At 40.6% G+C, this 27,174-nt stretch overlaps 1 protein-coding gene across 7 annotated transcripts in view; it reads left to right on the top strand.

The window, feature by feature from the left end:
- The window catches only part of ANKRD44 (ankyrin repeat domain 44), a 323,674-nt gene that overhangs the window by 164,631 nt on the left and 131,869 nt on the right, over nucleotides 1-27,174 (top strand). For all 7 annotated transcript variants that reach the window (XM_067026492.1, XM_067026494.1, XM_067026491.1 and 4 more), the window contains exons 3-4: nucleotides 3,522-3,600; nucleotides 15,133-15,203. In XM_067026492.1, the coding sequence (XP_066882593.1) occupies nucleotides 3,522-3,600; nucleotides 15,133-15,203 (150 nt within the window). The remainder of the gene's footprint in view (nucleotides 1-3,521; nucleotides 3,601-15,132; nucleotides 15,204-27,174) is intronic.

Below are 27,174 nucleotides of genomic sequence, written 5' to 3'. Positions count from 1 at the left end.
TAGGGGTATCATTGGCCTAAGACCTATTTTTACTAGTATTATTGCTAGTATTCTGTTTTCCCCAGAGCCTTCCCCCTCCTGCTTCTACCATTGCATCTCTTACTCCATTTGTCTAGCTTATGGCAAGTAGAGTGGCCCTATACTTAGGCAGAGGATGAACTGCAGTTGGTGAAACCTGGCTGGTTTCACCTTATTGAGTATGGTGATGAATGTGGCTCTGTTATCCACCCCTCAACTCATGACCCTGTACATCACTCAGGAAACTTTTAAATGCATATTAACAGGAACACTGGGATTTACAATCAAGGAATTTTTACAATATGATCTCATGTAACACACCCATTTTATAATATAAAAACTTCAGTTTGAACAAGTCATGTCATAAAAGGGACCGCAGAATGAGCAAAGCCAGTTATACAATGATGGACCAACCAGATATGGATATTGGTGTTTTCTTGGCTTTTATTTGAGGCCAGGTTCTCAAACAGAACATTTACTTTGCTTCAGGTCAAATTAAAGTTTTAATTTGCATTGGGTTAGTCCTTGTTTAAATCACTTAGGTGAGGTTTAATTTTTGAACAAAACTCTGGAACCAGTTCAATTCATGAAAGAAAATATAATTATATAACTTTTATCCTAAGACCCAGGAGATACTTTTCAGTTGATATAATGAGGATTAAAAGAGAATAGGAAGCTAAAAAGGGAAATGCTTGTAGAAATATCAATAGAAGAAATAGAAATAGAAGACATTTGTGAAAGCCTGGTCTCAGTTATTTGTATAGTTCATTGCATAAATTAATACACTTGATTCTCAAATAAGCAAACATGTTTTTAAATATTGAAACTTTATTTTCACAGAAGGGATGATATAGCAATAGGAGGGTTAACCATGGTTGTATATCTTACTGAATTTTCCAAGGCATACCGTTATTTAATATGGAATAGTTAACATGACTGTCCTATTTCCTCTTATCTGTAGTGATTGCCTGCAGCATACATAGACAACATAAATTCCCAGCTAACTCAAACCCCCTCTTTTGATCCACTGAAAAGTTAGTTAATCCATTCATAAAACCTATTTACCAGACCTCCTAACAAATAGACGAGTCTGAAGATCAGTTCTTGTCATGTTCCCTGCCTGCCATCTGTTTTAGACATTAATGAGTCATGAAATGCCTAAAAGCTATGGTCTGAGAGACTGAGAACAGAGGGCCTGAACTGTCTGCAAACAGAATAACAGAATCCTTAGGCTACAGAGACTGTTAGGTATATTGTCTAATCAAGTGATGATAGGAATGATGATTAAAATCAGCAGTGAATCCACAAATCTCGGAACTAAAATGCATGCTAGTTTCAGGAGAAACCTCTAAGATAGCATATAGGCTTTAGTTACTGTTGTTATGGGACAGTTGATGGAAGTTTTTGGAAGAGACCACACACATAGACCAGTTCAGTTTGGTCAGTTTATGCTGAGCATCTACTGTGCTGCTACTGTTGGGAGAGAGGGGAGTAAGACCTGTTCTTTACCCTATGAGAGTTCTCAGTCTTGGAGGGAAGATGTAACCAAACCAAACTTGGGTCTGCTCGCCTGCGTGCAGTAAAGACCATCTACTGATACTGGGCTGTAGTGAGGAAGGTGCAGCGTTTATCGCAAGACCAAGCAAGGGGTACTTGGCTTAGCAAGGGGTGGCTAATGCTTAAAATGCCTGCACTCCTCAGTGGCTTTCGGGGAAAGGTTTTTAGAGTCAGGGTGAGGGAGACAGTTTGGGGATGTGTGACCAGCTTGTGGACATTCTTCTGATTGGTTGGTGGTGAGGTAATCGGGAGTCAACATCATCAACCTTCTAGTTCCAACTTATCTGGGGTCTATGTGCTTGTGGTCAGCATGCAGTTAACTTCTTCCTCTTGGTGGGGGTTTCAGTATCTGCGAAACAACTCAAGGATGTGGCTCAGGATATTATCTATAGCCCTTGAGGAGGAACTAAAGGTCCTAGACTTTGTTTAATGGCTAAACTATTATTTTCTCTTACTTTGCCTTGTTTCTTTCTTTCTCACTTCTTTGATTAAATTTATTCTTTGCAACTCGGGGAAGGCCTAGGAGGCTAAAGTTTTTTTTTTTTTTTTTTTTTTCCGGTATGCGGGCCTCTCACTGTTGTGGCCTCTCCCGTTGCGGAGCACAGGCTCCGGACGCGCAGGCTCAGCGGCCATGGCTCACGGGCTTAGTTGCTCCGCGGCATGTGGGATCTTCCCGGACCAGGGCACGAACCCGTGTCTCCTGCATCGGCAGGCGGATTCTCAACCACTGCGCCACCAGGGAAGCCCCGAGGCTAAAGTTTTTTTTACAAACAAGAGGCAGGTAGAGGACAAGGACGTGGGTCCTGTCCCAGGAAGGCCCCATAGGGTCCTGCTGCATTACAGTATCACACAACTATCTATGCTGTGACAATAATGGCTACTATGGAGCACTTGCTGGGCATGGGCCAAGCCTCATCCCGCCTAGGACTTATATACTTACATTATCTTGAATGTTCTTATCAGTCCTCTAGGGAGATATTATCATCTCCAATTTACAAATGGGAAAGCAGTATTTTTTCCCCTGCCTGTTAGCATGCTGTCTCTCAGCACAATATGTTAAATGCTTTGCCAAGGACTGAGACTGGAATCTGACAGGCGAAGGTCTAATCTTGACTCTGCTATATACATGTGGGGTCTTGAGGACATTTCTTAATTTATTTGAGCCGTAGTTTCTCATCTATGAAACAGAGTAATATCTACCTCATGTCTCAGCTTCAAGGTCAACATCCTCTGAAAGGCCTTACTCAACCACTCTAAGGAATCTTTTTCCCATCTCCCCAGTCACTTGATCTCATTATCCTGTTTTTATTTTGTTATGGCCCTTATCACCATCTGAAAGGATCTCACGTGTCATTGGCTTCCATGACTATTGTCGGCCTCCCCACATGATTGTGAGTTTCATGAAGCCAGGGACTGGGCCTGTCATGGTCACCCTCCCTGTCCCCAGAATCTGGCTTCTGGCACATAGTAGGTAGGCATTCAATAAGTACTACATGAATGGGCAGTGGTCTAGGCAACAGTTAATGGACAATGTCCTTGTGAAAACAATTCCACTAGGTTCTCTTAGAAAGAAAATAAATCATTGAAAGCTTTGAACTATGCTGTTAAGGTAGGTAGAAAGATTTGAATTTTTTTTTTAACCATACTGAAGGTTTAAAAATGAATTTCATCATCCAGTGCATGATGGTCCATCCTTGACCTGAACTGGGCTTCAATAAAGGGAGCAGGGAGGCAAATATGACACACAGACACAGAAATCGGGATCTTTCGTACACGTGACTGTGGGAGATGCTGAGAGAAATGTGTAACCAGAACTCACCTGAGTAGGTGTTTGGCCTTCACTCTCTGTCACAAGCATTAATCTCAGAGTGAGTGACATGTCGTACTATAACTACAAAAGATGCCTCCGGCTGCCACTGACTTGTTTATCTTTGCCATTGTTTCAGGATTCTGAGAAGCGAACCCCGCTTCACGTGGCTGCGTTTCTGGGAGATGCAGAGATCATTGAACTCCTGATTCTGTCAGGTAAATATCATCTGTACTTAAAAGTCAACTGCACATAAAAATTTAAATGACCAATTTACTGGATTGACTACTACAGTGAACCCAAACAAAATTTCTTTACTGTGCTCGTGGAAGTTTATTTGATCATGGAGTTTATCAGTAGACAAGGGACAATGCAAGACCTACTTCTTATTGAAAAATGACTTCTCTAGTGAAACTTTTATATTGCTTTGAAAGTCTGATTCCTGACTGTCTAACCAGGCCCAGTATTGTAAATGAATTCAGTACATTTGGATATCTTTTAATTTTTTTTCATTGTAAAAGAACAAACAAGAAAGCTGTTTTCTTAAGGTGTACATTAACACACGTAAATGTGTATGTGTATTTACATATATTTAAATTGCATTACAAAACAATACTATGTTTTGCTTATGGATACATGATTGTAACAATATAATCAAAGTATAAAAATATGGAAGGAAAGGAAACATATCCATTTCTGGATAGTGGTTACCTCTGAGGAAGCCAACTGAGTGAGAGATGTCTTCAGGGAAGGGTATGAAAGAGACTATAACTCTGTAAAATTTTTTTTTTTTTTTTTTTTTTTTGTGGTACGCGGGCCTCTCACTGCTGCGGCCTCTCCCGTTGCGGAGCACAGGCTCCGGATGCGCAGGCTCAGCAGCCATGGCTCACGGGCCCAGCCGCTCCACGGCATGTGGGATCTTCCCGGACCAGGGCATGAACCCATGTCCCCTGCATCGGCAGGCGGACTCTCAACCACTGCGCCACCAGGGAAACCCTGTAAAATATTTTATTTTTTAAAAATTGGGGTAAATATGGCCAACACATGTTAAATCAGATTTGTGTGTGTACTGGTCTTTGTGATATTATTCTCTTTATTTTTCGATGTATTTAAAAATATTTCATCAGATTTTTTAAATGTCAGTGTTTTCATTTTTGGAAACCTGTATGCTTGGTACATCTCACCAAACAGGTTTCCAAAACCAATATGTGCTTTCTCCCTTGAGTATTTGCTAGACAAATACCCAGAATGAATCTGAGCATGTGCACGTGACATGTGCACGTGTCTCAGCGTGGATTGTATGCAGGCCAGCTGGCTTTCTTCCTCCTTCTTTTAGTTTGGGGAGATTCAAATCTGGAGGCAATGCCTCTGCCCACAGACTATGCAAAAGGCCTATGATAAGGTTTTACCTTTGTTTGCAGTAGGGAAACTGTAGAATTCCAAAGTCAGCTATGCAAAGGTAGGAACTGACATGGTATTCGAGCAGATGTGGAGAACGTTATGAAAAAGAAGCAAGAATTGTGCTGTGGTACACAAAGAAGACTCACATTGCCCTTATATTTTTGTTGTGTTTGTGTCCTTGAGGTGGGTTTTCCCAGGAAACAAGTATTTTGTGCCGCACAAAGTTTGTGCCCCGTGCTGTTGACAATCTCGTGGAATTTAAGTTAGATTCCATGTCGTATTTCTGGTGCTCTTGAGAGCACGCCTTCATTCTGATAATTCTAAAGATGTGTCAGGGCTGCGTTCCAAGCAAAACATGTACTGTTTGAGGCTGGCACAGTCTCTGGCTAACAGGCAGCACACACCTGGCTGGTCACCCCAACAGCAGAAATTTGGCCCATGGAAAATTATAGGCAGAATTGGTGAGGGTGAAAAATAAAAAGAGTTTTGTGGTATGACACCTACAGCGGGTCCCAACCCGCTGTACTCACCATCTAAATGCTGTATTAGGAGACAGCTCTGGGTCTCAGAGGAATGTTTGATTCATGAATGTACAAATTCAAAACCTTGTTTTAGATCCCCAGCTTTGGTTTTTTGGTTTTTGGTTTGTTTTTCCACATTCGAAGGGGAAGGTTTTAATCCTTCAGCATGAAGGACCCATCTATTTTTTTTTCAGGCATCTGGGGTCTGGTGATCAAGAAACTTGGTTTCACCTCCCCTTCACGTGGGCATGGAGTACACCAGCCTCTTTTAAATGGGGCTTATTCAGTAGAGCCAGGAGAAACTGTTCTGTATATCTTGATCTGTACACCTGTTCTCTTAGCCCAGTCATCTAGGAAGAATCACTGGCTATTAATGTCTCTAGTATAATTTTGGGTGGCACATGCTATGGAATTTTTCCTTCTTCCCTCATCAAATTAGAAAGACTAAGGGCATGGGAGAGCATTGGGAAAGTTCTTTAGAAATTTTATTCAGCTGTGGAAGCTTAGGTGAATTCTTGGAATTCTCATGGTTTTAATTTCCTCAAAAGGTCCTTTATTCAATTTGTATGTATTCCTTAAGAAATATCATTACAAAAGCAATGATTTCATCTCTGAGCTTATATGTGGAAGCTGACCCTTTAGGGAATCCAACCAAACTGTTTTCCAATTTAATAATGAATGAGGTGCTAACAATCCCCACGTTGGACAAATCACTTGGCTTTGCCAGAATTGCCCATTACAGCTGTGTTCTCCATTGTTGTATTAACTTACAGAGCATAGTGTAACCCAAGCCCGCTAAATTCCTACTGACATTATCTCCTGTTAGCCAGGCAGATGGAACCCTGAACGCCTCTGAGCAGACAGTGAGGAATTCAGGCCTTGCAGGTTTCCTCTTCTTCTAACTGCCAGTCCACATTCTGGCTTTATTTTCCCCACCTGCTTCTAGCTTCTGTTTTAGAACTGGCCGAGTCGGGATTAAGGCAAATACAAGGTCAAGAGCTTGCTAAATCGTTTGCCTGGAGATGGATGAATGAGATCAATGTGAACCAATCAGTGACCAAGAGTTAAGAGCCTAGGCTTGAGATATAGGAAACAGAGCACACAGAGGAAACAGCCACAGTAACGAGACCCTGTAGAGAAACTCTGGAGACACGCCAGGCTTAGAGAGTTCTGGGCTGAAGGAAGAAAACCAGAAGTACCCGCCCTCTAACATGGGAGTGTTTGTGAGTTGTAACTGCTAATTAAAAACAGTAAATTTATTAGAACATAGGCCACCAAACAAGTGGTATTCCTGTAAAATTATTTCCTGTGATTGTTCAAAATGTGATTCCTACTCCGCCTCCAGAGCTGGTAGCAGGTCATTCTTCTGATTATCTCATGCATAACAAACATTCATCCTTTGAGGTTGGATTTGATTTTTTTTTTTTTTTTTTTGGTCTAGAGAAAGAGGGGTGATTAAATGAGTCAATGCTGATTTTGGCCTCCAATGTAGTGCGATTATAAAGTAATGGGCCATTTGCTGATGGGCATATAAACTGGTTCCAAAGGCAGCTCCAAGGGGAGTTTTTAAAATGCTTTGGACAATGCTACATACATGGAATTATCATACGCTCTTCCAAGGTCATTGCTTTGAAGGACAGTGCTCCTGGGCTGTAATAAGATTTGGTCTGTTTGTTAAAAAAAAAAAAAATTAAAAGCAAGCTGATCTCACAGTAGTATAATCATACTTCATATGATCTAACTTTCATATTTCTTTCTCTTTTAAATTAATTTATTTATTTATCTATTTTTTTGGCTGTGTTGGGTCTCCGTTGCTGCACGTGGGCTTTCTCTAGTTGTGGTGAGCACGGCTACTCTTCTTTGTGGTGTGCGGGCTTCTCATTGCGGTGTCTTCTCTTTGTTGCAGAGCACAGGCTCTAGGTGCGTGGTCTTTGGTAGCTGTGGCACATGAGCTCAGTAGTTGAGGCACACAAGCTTAGTTGCTCCGCGGCATGTGGGATCTTCCCGGACCAGGGCTCGAACCTGTGTCCCCTGCATTGGCAGGTGGATTCTTAACCACTGCGCCCCCAGGGAAGTCCCCATATTTATTTCTATAATTAAAAGCCAAATGCTGGCTAAGCCCACCTTAAGAATCAGTTGTTCTCTCTGGCCTGTAAGAGTTTTAGTCCTTTGGTCTACCTTTTTTCTTTATTCAACTTCTTCCTAGATGACAGGGCTAAGAGAACAGAAATATCGCCTCTGGAAAAGATGCTCAGAGTTCTCTTTACTCCTGATATCTATGAAAATAAAATCAAGTGTTAATAGGGATAAGATTTTTAGAAAATATATTTAATTTGTAATTAGAGTTTATGCCTGATAACTTTTAGTTGTGTCTTTGTTTCTGCAGAATCAGCATAGCCTAGTGCTGTAAAAAAAAAAAAAAAAAATGATAAGCTTTAAAATGTCCTTGGGGGAAAAAGCATTTGCCTTTAAATCATGACACATGCAGACTCTGTGTCCTTCAGTGCACAATGGTGCCTGACAGGCAGGTAAATAACATGAAGCTTCCTTTAGAAAATTCAGTTATAAATATTCAACTCAAAACCATCTGATGTCTCCCTCTGACATGTAAACAAGACTCCCAAACAGACGGAGGAAGAGGATGAGGAAGCCGATCTCACGGGATGACACTGATGAAATACTGCGTCCCCATTCAGATCATTCTGCTTTTGTCGTAATAATTTTGTTGTTCTGGGAGAGGAGGTTTCCTTGGCAGCTGCCTCTTCAGCCTCTTGGAGGAGGATTAGTGGAGAAATGGAGGACTTAAATCGTGACTGAAAGAATCTACTTCCTAGATTTCTATTTATCTTTCAATTCCTCAAGTGACCCCAAAGCTGCATGAACACAGTGCTGGTGTTTGTTACACACGGGGCATGTGTTGCTTTATGCTGTGCAGCAAGCTCAGGGTCAAGGTGGTGGGTTGAATCGGGAGATTGGGATAGACATATATACACTAATATGTATAAAATAGATAAACTAATAAGAACCTGCTGTATGAAAAATAAATAAAATAAAATTTTAAAAAATAATAACAATACAATATAAATGTATACATATACATTTTAAGAAAAACATAGTAGAAAAATAGGAGAAATAGGCAAGGAATATAAATAAATGGTTCTCAGAGAACGCATTATAAATGACCAGTAAACAAACGTATTAGAAGATGCCCAACCTCACTGTTAAACAGAAATACAAAAATGTGAGACCATTTTTCTCCAATCAGATTTGCACTATTTTATTTTATTTCTTTATTTTTGGCTGCATTGGGTCTTCATTGATGTGTGCGGGCTTTCTCTAGTTGCGGTGAGCGGGGGCTACTCTTCGTTGTGGTTTGTGGGCTTCTCATTGCAGTGGCTTCTCTTGTTGCAGAGCACGGGCTCTAGGTGCTCAGGCTTCAGTAGTTGTGGCATGTGGGCTCAGTAGTTGCGGCACTCAGGCTCTAGAGCATAGGCTCAGTAGTTGCGATACACGGGCTTAGTTGCTACGCGGCATGTGGGATCCTCCTGGACCAGGGCTCGAACCCATGTCCCCTGCACTGGCAGGCGGATTCTTAACCACTGTATCATCAGGGAAGTCCTGCAATATTTTACATAACTGATAATATCAAGTGTTGATGAGAATGTGGGGGAAATTAAACAATCATACACTGTGAGTGTGTACATTGATACACTTTGGAGGGTTCAGACTATGAAAACCAAAAGTGTGCATGACTGTTGACACAGAAAGTCCAATTCTAATTATCTATCCTAGACAAATATTGCACATTTGCGTAAGGAGTCATTTTCTGGATGTTCATAGCATTGTTTGACTAGTGAAATACTGGAAACAATTGAAATACCCATCAATAGAGAGAATGTCTAAAACAATGTGTATTTATATGTTGCAATACATGTGGCAAATAAAGAGAATGGACTTATTCTCTAAGTTTCAACATAAACAGATATGAAAAATGTATTATTGAATGAAACAAGGAAATTCAGTGTTACTACAATATGACACATTAATGTAAAAGCATACTTAGGAAATAGTGCTATAAATTTTTAAAAATTGTGTAACATTTTAAAAAACAAGAAGACTATTGTATGGGCCACTCAGCTTAATTCTCTGATTTTCTATGGGTACACATATTTGTATATGAAGACATAAAAGAAACCAGAAACTCACCAACCAAACTCAGAGCAGTAGTTTTCTTCAGGGAGTGAAGAGAGTCCAGCATTCGGGATGATTCTCAAGGGGACTTTACCTAAATCTTTAACAATCTGTCTTTTAAAAGAAGAATGCGTTAATGCATTACTCACATGATTGAAACATGAAGTAAAACATGTCTTCCTGTCGATGATTGTTCAGCAGTTAGTTGTGATTCTAGTGCTCTCACAAGAGGGAGTGAGTGCACGTCCTTCTACTCTGCCATCTTCATCCCAAGAGGCACAAACTTCTGAGGCCCTGCCTTTCCTGCATGTGCTGACTTGCCTCTATTCAACAGCTGGGGAGATCAGCGATAGTGATTGTGGAGAGAGGACAGCATGAGAAAAAAATGACAATAAGACCAGCAAATAACAGTCGTTAACTTGAAATTTTCTTATCAAAATGGACTGTACAAATGAGGTCATCTTCAAATCCAACAGCAGCTCTTACTCATCTTTTCTTACTCACCAGGGGTGAGCCTTAGGAAAGTCCTGGAAGAGACTATGAATGGGCCATTTTATATGAAAGTGTCATTTTTCTAACAAGAAGGGAGACTAACCAAGAAGAAAGTAGTGTAAGAAAAAGCAACTTAATCCCACCCCCCCGAACCATTTTCATTAAGAGACATAACACTTTAAGTGTACTAGCTTTCTTAAAAGTATTTTATTAGAAAATATTTCAAACATATAGAAAAGTATGGAGAATAATGTAATTAATACCCATGGAAATCAAGCTTTAAGAAATCTTAAGATTTTTCTGTACTTGCATTATATCTTTTTGAAAAGGAAGTAAAGCATTGAAGACACAGTTGAAGCCCATTGTATCCTTTCCTTATCCTTTCACACCCTCCCTCCCAAGAGGCAACCGCTAGCCAGAATTGGTAGTTGTTTTCTTTGGCCATATTTATTACTTTTATTTCAATCTATGCATCTATAAACAACATATTGCTTTGTTTTTGTAAATTTAAAAACTTTATGTAACTGGTATTAAGCCATTGGTATTAATCTGCAACTTCATTTGTTCATTCAGTGTTGTGTTTTTGAAGTGCATATGTTTATATATATAACTTCAGTCTGTTCATTTCCATGACAGTGTAGCATTCCATTGTACAAATATACCACAGTGTATTTTTCCATTTTCCTCTTGGTCAGCATTTAGGATCCCAATATCTTGCTGTTACAAACATGCTTCAGTGAGTATTCTTGTACACGTATGAGAGTTTCTCTAGGGTATATGATTGGGTAGAATTGCTGGGTGGTAGGGCACGCACATCATCAGTTTTATTAGGTAGCACCACCCTGTTTCCAAAGGGGGTTGTACCAATTCACACTCTCACCATCTGTATCTATGTTTCCCTGTTGCTCCATATCCTTGCTAACTCTTGACATTTCACACTTTAAAATTTTCCCCAGTTCGATGGGTGTGATATGCTTTGTTAATGTTGCTTTCATTTGCTTCTCCCTGATGAATTTTGAGAAGTATCTTTTCACATGTGTCTTACCATTTGGGTTTCTTCTTCTTGCATTAGCTTTTTAAGTTTATACACAATTTTTACTCTGTGAAAGACCATGAATAACAAAATATGTATTTCTGTTCCATATTATTATAACCGGTGTTTGGAACTAGCAGGAAAAATATGAGAAAGAAAGAATGAAATCAAGGGGGAGTATATACATATATATGAAAAATATATACATGAAAATGGAGAAAGAGGGAGAGAAGAGTGACTCTAAGGACCAGAGAGAAAGATGGGGAAAATGGAAGGGAAATGCAGTCAGTGTTAGATGAATGCTGTGTGAATGTTGCTAGTTTTGAAGTGAGGCACACTGCCCTAGAGCTTGGCTTTGAAGTCAGACCACCTGGGTTCACATCTACCATTTCCTAGCTGGGGACCTGGAGCATGTTATTTCTGATGACCTTGGTTCCCTCATCTATAAAACTGGCATGATAAGAGTATCTCCCTATTAAATGGATTACACATACGTTAGTATAGAGAGTCAGCAGTTCAGATCACGTTAGCCATTCTTAACACGGCTCTTAGCAATTTCACGGCTCTAATGGTAGAATCATAGCTCATTAGAACTGAAGAGAGCTACTCAAGCAAACGAGTAGCCAAGCCTGGGCTCTGCCACCTCGCATTTAGAGCTGCACCGTTCAGTATGGTAGCCACACTCCAGCTGTGGCTGTTGAACACTTGAAGTGTGGCCCGTTTAAATGGAGATGTGCCGTGAGTGTGAAGTACACATGGGATTTTGAAGCTTTAGGATGAACAAAAGAATGCAAATTATCTCAATACTTAAAAAGTTCAACTACATGATAATATTTTGGATATATTGAGTTAAGTAAAATTAAGTACTAAAGTTAATTTACTTGTTTTGTATACCCTTTTTAGTGTGGTTACTAGAAAATTTTCAGTTACTTGGTTCACATTATATTTCCATTGGGCAGCACTGATTTAGAGGCTCTGAGGCAGAACTGATGTGCTACCCGTAGCGGGTATCAATCTGTCCCATATAACATTCCTTCCTACAAACGTACTAAAGAACGGAGCGACAAGAACATCATGCAGACAGCCAGGTGAAAATTCAAACCCAGAAACAGAGGGAACTTATGGCCAGATGTTCTTCATCTCAGATGACTGATTTGACTTCGTGACACGGAAGTCCCTTAAAAGTGGACAGGGAATCTGAAGGGACACCCTGATACAGCCATCTCTACTGGTAGGGAATGAGACTTGAATCCAGCTCTTCGTGAAACCTGGGTGATGTTTGTGACATGTCAAAGAAACAGCCTAGAATTAAGTAACAAATATACATTTGAGTTATGAGAGAGAATAAAAGGTCTGTCTTCTGATATGCAGGTATAAGCACAATGTGGTAAAATAGACATATTTATGACCCGGGTAAAGGCCTGACAAAAAGATGGGTAATTTTAGAAGGGATGAATAGCTGAATGTTGGAAGAAGAAATATTAGGACCTGAGGGATAAATACTGTTTGTTTCTAAACCAGAGACGTAGGCTTTGTAACGATCACCTGGTGCTCTCTTGGAACTAAGACTTAGGAGAGGAAAGCTAAAATTTGTTTTTTGGTAGGGAAAATTTTGTTTTAAAATTCACAATATTTTCTGCTCTTAATTACATCTGGGTTTCCTCCTCCCGGGTATTCTCTAGCATTTGACTCTCTCTTAATCTTCAAAAGATACCTGTTCGTGCAGTCTCTAGGTGATGGTTCTTTGCGTTCTTAAATCTATAGGTTTGACTTCCCCCTACTTTCCTGGGCAAAGACTATGCCTCTCACTTCCTTGAAGACCTGAGTCATAGATTTAGAAGTAAACATGACATGAGAGGGGATTTGGAAATAAGAACTGCTAATATTTTTCTAGTGCTTTGCAATTTACAAAGCACCTTCAAATTCACTTGATTCTCCCAACCACCTCCTGAGGTGGGTAGAGAAGTATTATTATGTTGTTGTTGTAAGCCTCATTTTACAGAGTAATGGCTTTTGGTAGCTGGGCCAGTAGGTGCTGAAATCAGAATCAAATCTGGGTCTTCTGACCCTGAATCACACTGTCCTTCCCAGACCTCATGCGTTTTACTCCAGAGCATTTAACCCAGGACATCCTGCTACTGGGGAGTGAGATGTCTGCTGCCTTGGCGTCTTAGCACCACCAAACTGATTTTGTTTGGTTCTTTTTTTTTTTTTTTTTTTTTTTTAAGTGGTACATGGGCCTCTCACTGTTGTGGCCTCTCCCGTTGCGGAGCACAGGCTCCGGACACGCAGGCTCAGCGGCCATGGCTCACGGGCCCAGCCGCTCCGCGGCATGTGGGATCTTCCCGGACCATGGCACGAACCCGTGTTCGCTGCATTGGCAGGCGGACTCCCAACCACTGCGCCACCAGGGAAGCCCTGTTTGGTTCTTACTGATGTAAGGGGCTTGAACCTTTTCAGGTAAGATGGCTGGATGAAGTTAGTAGAATTAGGATTCAAATAATTTTAAGCTTGATAAACTAAGCAACGATTTACCAGTGGCTCTCAATCTTAACAGCCTATTACAAATAACCGTGGGTCCTGGGGAGTTTTTTAAAAATACCTGTGCCTGGTCCCACCTCCAACTAATGAAATCAGAATGAGGGGAGAAGAGACATTCTCTCTCTCTTTGCTTTAGGGATTATTATGTTCTGGTTTTCTATCATTAGTATGGTTGATGGTATTTGTTCTTCAGTTAAAGAGAAAAAACAGTGTAAGTTCTATGAGTAAATTAAATTTCTAGCAAAATTTTATCCGTGAAAGTCTCCTGCTGCCTTTTTCTTTTTTTCTAAACACGGTTCCTGTTTTTTAGCTGTCAGCTGGCCTTGGCCTCACAGAGATTGGTCAGCCTCTGCTTACACTTGACTCGCTTTCTCGGCCCCTGTCTCAGAGCCACCTCCTTTGCACTTCCCCTCCTCTGCCTTACTTTCTAGTTTCTTTGAGCATCCTTCCTTGTTGTCCTAAGGCTAAAACAGGCTCCTCTTATTGCATCTGCAAAGATATCATAGATATTTTCTCCTCCTCTCCTTTTGCAGTCCTTTTATAAAACTTTCCATCTCTGACCAGAAGACTGATCAAAATCCAGATTCCAAAAAAAGGAAGCTCATATTGGATGTTGTAGTGGTTCAGTTGTAGCTTGGTGGGCGTGTACGTGTGGAGAATTGTGCAGGTGTCCTGGGCAGAGGGCAGACTCTACTTTCCGGGAATCTGTTCCTGTGGAGCCTCTGTTCCGTGATTGTGATGTGCCCCCAGGGAGCTGAACATGGGTACCTCCCTGAGTATGACCGGGCTCTGGCTAGTGCGTCAGCCTGTGTGCCCACCCCATAGCGTGAGGAAGCCGTGAGCAGCCTACATAGGCTTCATGTTGTGTCTGTCCAAAAGCTCTGTGGAACCTGGCTTCTTCCTACCAAAATATTTGGCTAGTTCCAGAGAAATAATTGGGATTCTTGGATAAAACGGATTTCTGCTAATCCCTTTAGCCCAGATCAAATCTCATCAGAACTCAACTTCACTGGCCTCTAGTGTACATTCGTTGGAAGGCTGCTCATCGCTAACAGTTTTCCAAGAAGGATGTTGTGTGCCCTGTGAGATAAATATGCTTAATGACTACAAATAAAATAATGTATATGATTACATATTTTATATTCAGGAATATATATTACATCCAGGAAGACAAACACACACACACACACACACACACACACGCACACACACACGCACACACACATGCATACACACCCCTGAAAAGTTCTTCATTCTTCAGAACCTACATTTCTATAGTCCTGGGGAATCTCAATTTTCTGACAACTATATCTCCTACCCAGTGAGACACTGTTATTTCTCATCTAGTCTTGACCCGATTCTTGTGACATCCTCAGCTCCTGATCTTGCTCCTTCTACTGCATTCAGTGTCTTCTCCTTGTTTGGTGGCTAGAAAGCACATGACTGACAGAAAGGAAAAAACAAAACAAAATGTGTTGGTTGTACCCGGCAAATGAGAGCACAAGATATAGCATCTGACTTCACATCAGCAGAATTGCATTATGCCTCTAACCTGTGCTGTTTGGTTCCAGGAGCTCGTGTGAATGCCAAGGACAACATGTGGCTGACCCCGCTGCACCGGGCTGTTGCCTCCAGAAGTGAAGTGAGTGATTATCTTATTTAATCTAGCACCTCCAGTTCCTAGAAAGAGAAAAATGCTTTCTGCTGAATTAGGGATTCTCACTGGTGAGCGAAAGGCTTTTACTTCTAATGCAAGAGGGTTACCAGATTGAACAGCTGTTTGTTTAAGCACCTCCTGTGTGCCAGGCATGGTGCTAGGGGCTGACTGGGGTGGTCCAAGATGGATGGTGTGATCCTTGACTTCAGTGAGTTCTCAGTCTGAAGGGGGTGCAAACAGGTAAGCAGATCAGTACGCTATCATAACTGAATTGAAGGAAGCAGCAAATAACTGTCTTCTTGAATAGATGAGGTCTTCCAAAAAGACATGTCAATTGAGCTAGTCCTCAACTGAGCTAGTCCTTAGAGGATGATAGGGACTTACCAGGCCAGGAAAAGGAGACAGGGCTGAGGCAGGAGGAGAAACATGCTGTAGGATAAGGATCATGGAAGTGATTGAATGGTGGATTCAGTTGGATGTAGCTGGAACACAGGGTGTAGTAGAAGATAAGTCTGATAGTAGAGGCTGGGTCCGATAGCAGAGGGCTGGGTGTCCTCTGAGCGGTGGGGAGTGTTGACAGCAGAGATAAGTTGTGAACCTGACAGGATTTGGAACTTGTGAGGGTGAGATGGAAAAGAAGCCATTGGGTGAATGGTAACACCATTACCACTGGTAACCCAATGGAAGGCAGAGGCAAAGGAGCAAGGGTTGGGGAAGTTAATCAGTTCTGTTTGAACATGCTGAGTTTGGCAAACATGTCACTGGAATGTAAGCACCGTGATGGCAGGGATTTTGCTTTGTTTCCTGATGTAGCCCAAGCCTGGTACATTGTAGGTGTTCAAGAAAGAATTTATTTTGAATGCTGGAAATTTGGGTGAGGATGGCAAATATGTCTTTTAATTGGAACATTTTGTCCATTTACATTTAAAGTAATTATTGATAGATATGTACTTAATGCCATTCCATTAATTGTTTTCTGGTTGTTTTTTGTAGTTCTTTTTTGTTTTTTTTCTACTTTTGCTCTTTTTCATTGTGATTTGATGACTTTGTTTAGTGTTATGTTTAGATTCTTTTCTATTTTTCTATGTGTATCTGTTGTAGGGTTTTGGTTTGTGGTTACCATATAAGTATATGTTGATGATCTCTTAATTTCGAACACATTCTAACAACTTCGAATTTTTATTCCCCCTGCTATATTTAATGTTTTTGACATCATATTTTACATCTTTTTGTTTTGTGTATCCCTTAACTACTTATTGTAGATATAGATGATTTTGCTACTTTTGTCTTTTAGCCTTTCTACTAGCTTTATTAATGGTTGATCTACTACCTTTAGTTTATGTTTGCCTTTACCAATGAGATTTTTCCTTTCATAATTTTCATATTTCTACTTGTGGCCTTTTCTTTTCCACTAAGAGAAGTCCTGTGAACATGTCTTGTAAAGCTGGGTTAGTGGTGCTGAATTCTTTTAGCTTTTGCTTCTCTGTAAAACTCTTTGTCTCTCCTTCAAATCTGAATGATAACCTTGCCAGGTAGAGGATTCTCAGCTGTACGTTTTTTCCTTTCATTGCTTTGAATATAAAGTGCTACTCCCTTCTGGCCTGCAAAGTTTCTGCTGAAAGTCAGCTGATTGTCATATCCCTTGTACATAACTAGTTGCTTTTCTATTGCTGCTTTTATTTTTTAATATATTTTTAAAAATTTATTTTATTGAAGTATAGTTGATTTACAATGTTATGCTACTTTTTGCTGTATAGCAAAGTGATTCAGTTATACATATATGTGTGTGTATATATATATATATATATATATATATATATACATATATACACATTCTTTTTCATATTCTTTTCCATTATGGTTTATCACAGGATATTGAATATAGTTCCCTGTGCTATACAGTAGGACCTTGTTGTTTATCCATTCTATATATAATAGTTTGCATTTGCTAATCCCAAACTCCCAATCCATCCCTCCCCACCCACTCCCCCTCCCTCTCCCCAGCAACCTATTGCTGTTTTTAAGATTCTCTTTTTTTCTTTAATTTTTGTCATTTTAATTACATTGTGTCATGGTGTGGACCTCTTTGGGTTTGCTTTGTTTGGGATTCTCTGGGATTCCTGGACCTGGATATCTGTTTCCTTCCCCAGGTTAAGGGAGTTTTTAGCTGTTATTTCTCTGCCCCTTTCTCTTTCTCTTCTCCTTCTGGGACTCCTGTATTGGAAATATTATTACACTTGATGTTGTCCCAGAGGTCTCTTAAACTATCCTCATTTTTTTTTTTTTTTTTCCGTACGCGGGCCTCTCATTGTTGTGGCCTCTCCCGTTGCGGAACACAGGCTCCAGACGCGCAGACTCAGCGGCCACGGCTCACGGGCCCAGCCGCTCCGCGGCATGTGGGATTTTCCCGGACCGGGGCACGAACCTGTGTCCCCTGCATCGGCAGGCGGATTCTCAACCACTGCGCCACCCGGGAAGCCCCTATCCTCATTTTTTAAAATTCTTTTTTTCATTTTTCTGTTCAGCTTGGGTGATTTCCACTACTCTGTCTTCCAGATTGCTGATCCATTCCTCTGTGTCATCTAACCTACTGTTGATTCCTTCTAGTATATTTTTCATTTCAATTATTGTATTCTTCAGCTTTGTTTGGTTCTTCTTTATATTTTCTAACTCTTTGTTAAAATGCTCACTGTGTTCATCCATTCTTCTCCTGAGTTCATTGGGCATCTTTGTGATCATTACCTTGAACTATTTATTGGGTAGATTGCTTATCTCTACTTCATTTAGTTCTTTTTCTGAGGTTTTGTCTTGTTTCTTCATTTGGAACATACTCCTCTATCTCCTTATTTTGCCTAATTCTCTGTGTTTATTTGTATGTATTAGGTAGGTCAGTTACATTTCCTGATCTTAGAGAAGTGGCCTTATGTAGGAGACACCCTATGGGGTCCAACAGCATGCTTCCCTCTGGTCACCAGAGCTATATGCTCTAGGGGTGCCCCCATCTGGGCTGTGGGCCCCCCTCTGTTGGAGCAGGTCAAATTATTGTGGGTTTGCTGTGAGGCAGGGCTGGCTCCCACTTGGTAGGCTGTGAGGTTCTGCCTCATGGAGTAGCTGTGGGCCCACTGGAGGATGGGTAGTTTCCCCAAGCAGTTAGCTGTGCAGCCTTGGGGGTGTCGGGCTGGTGCTGGTAGGCAGGTAAGTCCCCCAGCACTAATAGGCTATCAGGAGGATTCCAAAATGGCACTTGCCAGTGCTGATGTCATTGTAGAATGAACTCCCCCAATTGGCTGCCACCAGCGTCTTTATCCTCAGATGGAGTCCCGGTTGCCTTCTGCCTCTCTGAGAGGCTCTCCAAGAATAGCAAGGTCTGACCCAGGCTCCTTTTAAACTACTGCCTCTGCACTGGGACTTGGAGTGTATGAGATTTTCTACATGCTCTTTAGGAGCAGTCTGGTTCCTAAGCTCTCTGGCTCTCCTGAACACAAGCCCCACTGGTTTTCAAAGCGGAACTTCTGGGAGCCCATCTTCCTGATGCAGGATCCTGGGCTGGGGAGCCCAATGTGGGGCTTGGACCCCTTGCTCCTTGGGGAGGACCTCTGACATTGTGATATTCTTCCCACTTATGGGTTGCTGACCCAGGTATATGGGTCCTGAGTATGCTGCATCTTAGCCCCTCCCATCCATCTCATTGTAGTTCCTTCTTTTTATCTTTAGTTGTGGGAAATCTTTTCTGCTGTCTTCAGGTCATTCTCATAGATAGTTGCTCTGTAAGTAGTTGGAATTTTGTTGTGCCTTTGGGAGAAGGTGAGTTCAGGGTCTTTCCACTCTGCCATCTTGGCTACATCCCATCCTTCCTTTTGTGAATTCTATCCTATAGCTATTACTTTATGCCTCCCCTAAAAAATAGCTGGGGAAAGGGAAGCATGCTTGAGAGGGGAAGAACAGAGAAGGTTTGGGCTGGTCTTTTGGAGTTTTGCTATTAGCACTTGCCAAAGAAGATATGTGTGTTCAGTAAGAGAGCCGGCACATCTGTCTATCGCTTAGATGGGGCAAACAGTGATATTCCTTGCACAAATATGTTTTAAAAACCATTTCTTCATTGAAAGGCTTATAAACTCTATATTGTCTTCAAAACCCCTGTGCTTCTAAAATGTGGGTAATTGATCTCTCTCAGGGCTTCAAGGTTCAGGGTTCAATCAGGGAAGCAGAACCACAATGAGGAATATAGATAAGATATTTATTATAGGAATTAGAGCTTACACAATTGTGTGAGCTGCTGAAGAAGTTTATGTAAGGCTATCCCCTTGGTTTCTGTGTGGTCCTAAAGTCACTGTAGGCCAGCAGGGTCTGCAGTTGAAAAGAAAAGCTAAACGTGAAATGGGGGAAAACAGGAATAAACTGGAACCCCTGTCTGTCTCTCACTGCCTCTGCATCGTGGATGTGGGTGCCTTGCAGAAGGAGCTGTGTGCTTCACCTCTGAGCTTGCATGCACCTGGCCGAGGAATGGGAGAAACTGAAGAATATATGGCAGTGTCTGAAGAAGCATCTACCTGGTACTGCCCTTTGCCAACACAGTGATGTAGCTGGTCAGTGACACCGTGCACAAGCTGCCACAAACCTGGCACCCAACATGCCAGTCAGTCTGTGGTTTCATGTATGTCTTCCAAAACTCATGCAGATTTCTCCAGCACCAACCCTAAATGGAACAGTACAGCGGAGGGAACTCTGCGAAATTTGGCTCAGCGTGGTTAACTTAGCACAATATAAAACTACCGCTGAAATTGTTTTTCTGTTTTAATTAAAAAGATCTTCTAGGCAGTAAGTTCTTTGCAATGAGTGGCATGCCTATGGCTTGTCATTGTATGTTTAGCATCTAGCCTGCACAGGAAGCAATTGTTTTTTGAGTGATTCATTAAAGACTGGGTTTTCCACTTAAGCTGTGTTAACCTGGTTCTCTGTAGAACTGCTAATGTGGAGCTAGTATACAGCACAGAGAACTCTGGTGGTAATCATCTTTCATGCATGCAAGGTAAACTAACTTGAAGTTTGTTTATGGGAGCGTGGCACTAAAAGCAAGTTAAACCACTGGATCCTGCAAAATCAGAACAAGTTTCAAAAATAGCAAGCAACAAGATATCAGGTTAAGCCAAAGTTATCGGTATACGTCAACATTTCTGAGCCTTCTTTCCATCAGGCACATTTCATGTTTGGATTTCTATGCCTGGAAAAATAACGTTCATTTGCTAAATTCATTTCCTGAGCCTGTTATAGCAATAGGAGTATCAGGTCATAATACTGATTAAACATCCACCCATGCTTGGCATTGTAAAAGCTCCTCTGCAGACAAGAAAGTAGATCAAGAAATGGTCATAGCCCTTAAAAACTGTCCAAAATGGATTGGGTTGTGGAGATGAACCTTTAAGACTTAACTTGGTACTGACCAGGCTGCATTGTGTGCTCCCTTCTAGGCCCAGTCCCCTCCTCCCCTAGCCTCCACCTGCTCCCCATGCCTGGGATTCCCAGGGAGGAAACACCAAACGCATAATTGGAGCCCACCAGTGCTGTGTTCTTACTGACCCACCCAGGCCACCATTCATCCCCCTCTTTCTCTGACTGCTCCCACAGCTGTGAAAAAATGAAGAGAGTCTCATGTGAAAATATTAGGGAAACTTATTTTGCAATGCTAGATAACATACATGAGCAAGATTTGGGGCTGCCAGGGAGAATTATCTGAAGTGCTGCTGTGAATTATTTCATATCATTTCCCCTGTTTAGCTTATTCTTGTTGCTTTTTTGTTGCCCTTGGAAAAGAACAGCTGTAGGGGAAAGGAATGAAATGCATACAAACCTGGAGGGTTTAACACATGTTCATTGAAGCCCACTCTGTGGAAGGCACTGTTAAGTGCGGACCTTAAGGGAGTACAAAGTGTCCCTTCTTGGACACTGTGTGGAGGGCAGACAACCAGTACACAACCAGTACACAACCATAGAGCCTACTGTGGCCTGTGTCCAAATGTGTTTGACCTTTCACACATGCATTTTCTTCTCTGATGAACTGAGAGTAGCACCAAAGGATTTGCTGAACTTGTCACTTTTCTGTTCTGGAGGCTATTTTGTGCTTAGAAATGTTGAAAATAGTTGTATCCTGTCTTTGGGGTGTAGAATTGAGGATGTTGTGTTCAAATATGTATTGTCACGGTGACCATTTATTGAGCACTTACTGTGTGCTAGGCAGTGTGCTAAGCACTTTCTGCACATTATTCCATTTTAACCCTGAATCACTCTCTGAGATTGACACGGTTATTAATCCTAACTTAGGAAACGTGATCTCAGAGAAGTTGAGGAACAAGCCTAAGACACCACAGCCAGTAAGTGGAGGAGGCTGTAACCCGAAAACCTGCTCTCCTAACTGCCGTGCTCCACTGCTGCCCTCCCATCACATGGGCACCCTTAGGGATACTGGTCCAACTAATAAGATGCATCTATTTTTGTGTCTGTGCAGACAAAAGTCTGACAGGTATAAAGATGTTTCCCAGGAGAAGCGTTTTATTTTACAGCTTAAATTTTAAACATCACATTTTCCCCTTCCCTCTGAAAAATGTTGTCATTATGGTGGGCTAAATGCTAATAGACAGGAGAATTGGAAAAATTATATGGGAGACTTGAATGTTATTGCTTTCCATAAATTATGATTATAAAATGATGATCACATATAGAACATATATTGTACCTGGAATGGGAAGAAAGTAAGCATCTTATAACCTATTAGAAGGTAGGTGAGTAATATTCAGATTTAGTGTGTATTCAGATCATCTGCAGTGCTTGTTAAAAGTACCTGTTCTAACACTGCTATGTATAAAATAAACAACAAGGACCTACTGTATAGCACAGGGAACTATACTCAATATTTTGTAATTTCATGTATATATATATATAGCTGAATCACTGCTGTATACCTAAAACTAACACAACATTGTAAATCAACTATACTTCAATTTAAAAAATAAATAAATAAATAAAATTATGCACACGCACAAAGTACCTGTTCTAGAACCTCACCCCCCAGTGATTTTGATGAAGCCTGTAATTGAGCCTGGAAATCTGTATTTCAAAAAGAAGATTCTGGGCTTCCCTGGTGGCGCAGTGGTTGAGAGTCCGCCTGCCGATGCAGGAGACACGGGTTCGTGCCCTGGTCCGGGAGGATCCCACATGCCGCGGAGCAGCTGGGCCCGTGAGCCATGGCCGCTGGGCCTGTGCTCCGCAACGGGAGAGGCCACAGCAGTGAGAGGCCCGCATACCGCAAAAAAAAAAAAAAAGGCAAAAAGAAGATTCTGATGCATGTGGTCTACATACCACACTTTGAGACCAGAGATTAATTAAAGATTGGAAATACTTTAGTATCTGGCCTTCCCAATGTTTAAAGCCAGTGTGGTTTTTTTTTTTTTTTTTTTTTTTGCGGTATGCGGGCCTCTCACTGTTGTGGCCTCTCCCGTTGCGGAGCACAGGCTCCGGACGCGCAGGCCTAGCGGCCATGGCTCACGGGCTTAGTTGCTCCGCGGCATGTGGGATCTTCCCGGACCAGGGCACGAACCCGTGTCTCCTGCATCGGCAGGTGGATTCTCAACCACTGCGCCACCAGGGAAGCCCTTTAATACTTATTTTATTATTTATTTATTTTATTTTTTGGCTGTGTCTGGTCTTAGTTGCCGCACCCGGGATCTTCGTTGAGGCGTCTGGATCTTTTTTTGCTGCGGTGCGTGGGCCCTTCCTTGCGGCTCGCAGCCTTCTCTCTAGTTGTGCCGTTTGGGTTTTCTCTCTCTAGTTGTGGCGCGCCAGCTCCAGGGCGTGTGGGCTCTGTAGTTTGCGGCACGCGGGCTCTCTCCTTGAGGCAGGCGGGCTCAGTAGTTGAAGTGCGCGGGCTTAGTTGCCCCACGGCATGTGGGATTAGTTCCCTGACCAAGGATCAAACCTGCGTTCCCTGCATTGGAAGGCAGATTCTTTACCACTGGACCGCCAGGGAAGTCCCCCAGTGGTTCTTGAATAGTTTGAATTCTTTCACATCCCCAAGTCTTCCCTTTGTACTACTAGTTCTTAGAATAATTGTACTCTAATAATAATTATAATAATAAAGTGCAAGTTTAGTTTAATAATAGGTACTTTTAGAAGGATAATTTGATTAATTTGAACAAATTAGGCACCAATTTATACAATTCTTACAGGATATGAAATTGCTATAATCAGTAGAGTGTAAAAGCCCCAACTGGTTATTATTTTACATTAATAGAGTGAATGCCTTCGGGACTCGAGTGCAGCCTCAGGGACCTCAGCCCATGTAAATGTCTTGTTAATTTTCCTGCTGTATATTAAAAAAAAGTCTTGTTAGTTTTTGCATATTATTACTTAGAGAGTTTGCTAATGATTATACCAATATATTTATTCTACCCAAATTTATTGAATATACACTAGGTGCCAGATACCTGCCAGGCTTTGTGGCGAGTATAGAAAATTGTATGAGACGCAGACCCTGGTCTAAAGCAACTTACAGTTTATAAAATTTGACATTGTTTATGCCTACAAGGACTCTGTATAGTCATAAAGCATTACTTTTCCATGAGTAATTTATGATCACTTAAATGCAATGCACATTTGAGAGTAAGAAAAACAAATATTGGAGGCAACATTTTTTTTTTTTTTTTTTTTTGGTGTCATAGCTGTTTATTTTTTCAAAATGTTTGATGAAAAGAGGTTCTTTAGTTTAATATAGTTGAATTCATCAGTCTTTTCCATTATGATTTAAACTTTTTTTTTTTTTTTTTTTTTTTTTTATTTTTTATTTTTTTTATTTTTTTTAACATCTTTATTGGAGTATAATTGTTTTACAATAGTGTGTTAGTTTTCCCTTTACAACAAACTAAATCAGTTATACATACACACATGCTCCCACATCTCCTCCCTCTTGCATCACCCTCTCTCCCACCCTCCCTATCCCACCCCCCCGAGGCAACAGTTTTTAAGGCACATGTATCCTACTTCTTCTCATCTTTTCCATGTGCCACAGTGTATGTTTCTACTTCTTATACAGGGTTGGAGTGACCTTTTACAGAAGGAGAAAGTCATAAAAAGTAGAAATAAAATGACTGAAGATGCCATCTCCAATTCCCTCCTGTGTCACATCCTGTGACAGTTCCTCCCTCTGTCTATTATTTCTGTGTCTCATATAGGACAGCCTACTGTGGAGTGTAACCCAACAAGGCCTATAGTCCTAAGGCTGAATACTGACTAGGCTGATTCCTCCACTCAGGAGAAATGCCAGAATCCTCACACATGTTTGTTCATTAAAAAAGAAATCAAGGCTTTGAAGCAGCACTGCTCACAGTGTGGCTTGTGACTAGTCTGAGTTTTTGTCTTTCGTTTTGTGACATGAGTGAGCATTTAGCAACTTTTAGAGAAATTTGATAGAGTAATTTCATGCCTGCTAAATTAAATGATAAAATAATTGAGTTTATAATTTGTCTTTTTTCATTTTATTATTCTAATTACTCATGATGAACTTGAAATAATAAATTTTTTAAAACTGTTCCTTCACCACAGATAGTTTGAAAAGTACTGTTTAAGTATCCTTTCTTGATTCAGAAATTGTTCAGCTTCCCTTCCCCCACATTAGCTTCTTTTTTACCTTGTAAGTTTCTGTCAGCACAAACTCCTAGCTGTTACTTTTTTAGCCAATGTGTGATACAGGAAAAGAGAGACTTCTTTTGATTACAAAAATCAGTAATTCCCTAAATAGCCATAGAATTACTTCCTCTTAAAACCAAGTTAAAATGCTTACAAGATTAAAATTTTTGAAAGAGAAATGCAACTTTGAAAAAGGAAATTGTAGTCTTTTTAAATCAAAGCTTCGTTTTTGTGAAAATATTGTATTACATTTCTATTAAATGTACGAAGCCAGTTTGGCAGGCTAAAACTTCAGAGTTTAAAAATGTAAATAACTAAGGAGAATTAACATTTCAAAGTATTTATGTCAGGGTGCTTGGTTGTTACTGTGCGCTGAGTAAGCTCTGACCTGGTAGAAAATGCACGAGCCCTTAAACCCAGGCTGGCAAACCATCTTCAGCCATCTTCCCTATAAAATGAAGCTGCCTATCAAATGAGGGGTCAATCCAGATGACCCCTGAGGCCTTTTCTACGTCTAATATCCGGTATATCTATGAATTTAATTCCATAATCATTTTATACTTGCATTTTCATTTTTTAAAAAAAGGTTAATCCTTGGAAATTAAATAAGAACCCCTCCTTTGTATACTAAGTGTTCCTTGATAGAGTCCTTTCTTGTCAAGTAAGATGAAAACTTTTCAATTCACTATATAAGCAGATATAAAAGTAAAAATGGAGAATGGCAAAGTTAAAACATTTTATAAAATTGGAGAAATAAAAGTTAACGGTTATTCTAGGTGTCCTTGAGCTGTGAAAGTGAGTGTCGGTACAAAAGACACGTGGTGAAATGGGCACTCACGTGGGAATTATGTAAAGTTCACATGAAAAGAAATGTATTAGAGACCCTACCCACTTCTTTTTTTCCTATCTGATCAATGAACTTGAACCTTTTCCTTTTCTAATTTTTTAGGTATAACCCAGATGTTGGTCAAGGGCACCTAGCCTTCTAAATGGATATGACTGACTGGAAACCACTTGTTCAAAGTCTGATATTCTCCCAACAATTCCAAAGAATTCCTGGAGATTTAAGTTTTGGTTGCCTGGCTCCACAAGCCTGCTCTTGCTGCATTCATTGGGTGTATGCATCAGCTTTCTCCTCTTCCCTCTTGGCCTGTTGACTCTGTTCCCACCCAGATGTATACCTCCTCCCTGGGGTGCAGGGCCACGTCCTTTCTCCAGTCTCTCTGTCCTCATCCCTTCCTTCCTGCCAAGCTGTAAATACTTCCCACTCTGTTATGCAGAGCAATGCAACTCTGTTTGGCCCCCTCCCAAAATTCACTGTAGACGCACCATCACATAGCAAGAGCTGAACTCAGAGGCCTCTGACTCTTTTTGTAGGGCCTGACCTCCTTAAAAGACTATTTGGACTTAAAAATAGTATTTTTTCATGCTGGTAAATAACAAAATTTTATTTTAACCAGATTTGATAATTTATAGTTTGTGGTAATTCAAACAGAGAGCTAGTCCAGGGGGTCTGCAAACTTTTTCCGTGAAGGGTGAGATAGTAAATATTTTAAGCTTTGATGGCTGGCTGCATGTGGTCTCTGTCACAAATACTCAACTCTGCTGTTATAATTTGAAAGCAACCATAGATAATATGTAAACAAATGAATGAGGCTGTCTTCCAATAAAATTTTATTTACAAAACCAAACCAAAATTTATCTGATTAAAATATTTTTAGAAGTATTGTCTACTCCCCACAAACTCTAAAAGCACTTATTTATATATAAACTATAACTGGCATATGAATGTATATTTTCTTTGCTTAAAGTATTGCTGTGTGTACAATGCAAATCATTCCTAAATATTCGTTTAAAAGTAGGGCCTCTCCTAGGTAATATCTCATTCACCTAGTCGCAGTTACTCTAAGAGCAATCACATTTTGTTACCTTTAAAAAAACCAAATTTCTCATGAATTGGTCTTATGGTATAAATTTGTGAAATGTTCCTGTACATTTTCTGTTTTGTTAGTCTATCCTGAATTTACATAATATTTAACGCAAAGCAAGAATCTGTACAAGTGCAGTAAAATAATATACAAAGCAAAGGTATTAAAGAGACAGTATGTATTGTTATTTTGCTGTGAATGTGTGAAAAGGATATATACCGTTTTTTTATAGTACTGCTTTTGAGATAGTTATCTCCAACCCTTTGGGCCACGTATCTGCAAAACTTTTTCAGCACACATTTCCAGAATATGCATCTCATTTATTTATAAATTATATATATGAACTACTATCA

The sequence above is a fragment of the Kogia breviceps genome, chromosome 2, assembly GCF_026419965.1.
Source record: "Kogia breviceps isolate mKogBre1 chromosome 2, mKogBre1 haplotype 1, whole genome shotgun sequence".
In the NCBI taxonomy this organism is placed as follows: domain Eukaryota; kingdom Metazoa; phylum Chordata; class Mammalia; order Artiodactyla; family Physeteridae; genus Kogia; species Kogia breviceps.
This window is presented reverse-complemented; position numbering and strand designations above follow the sequence as displayed.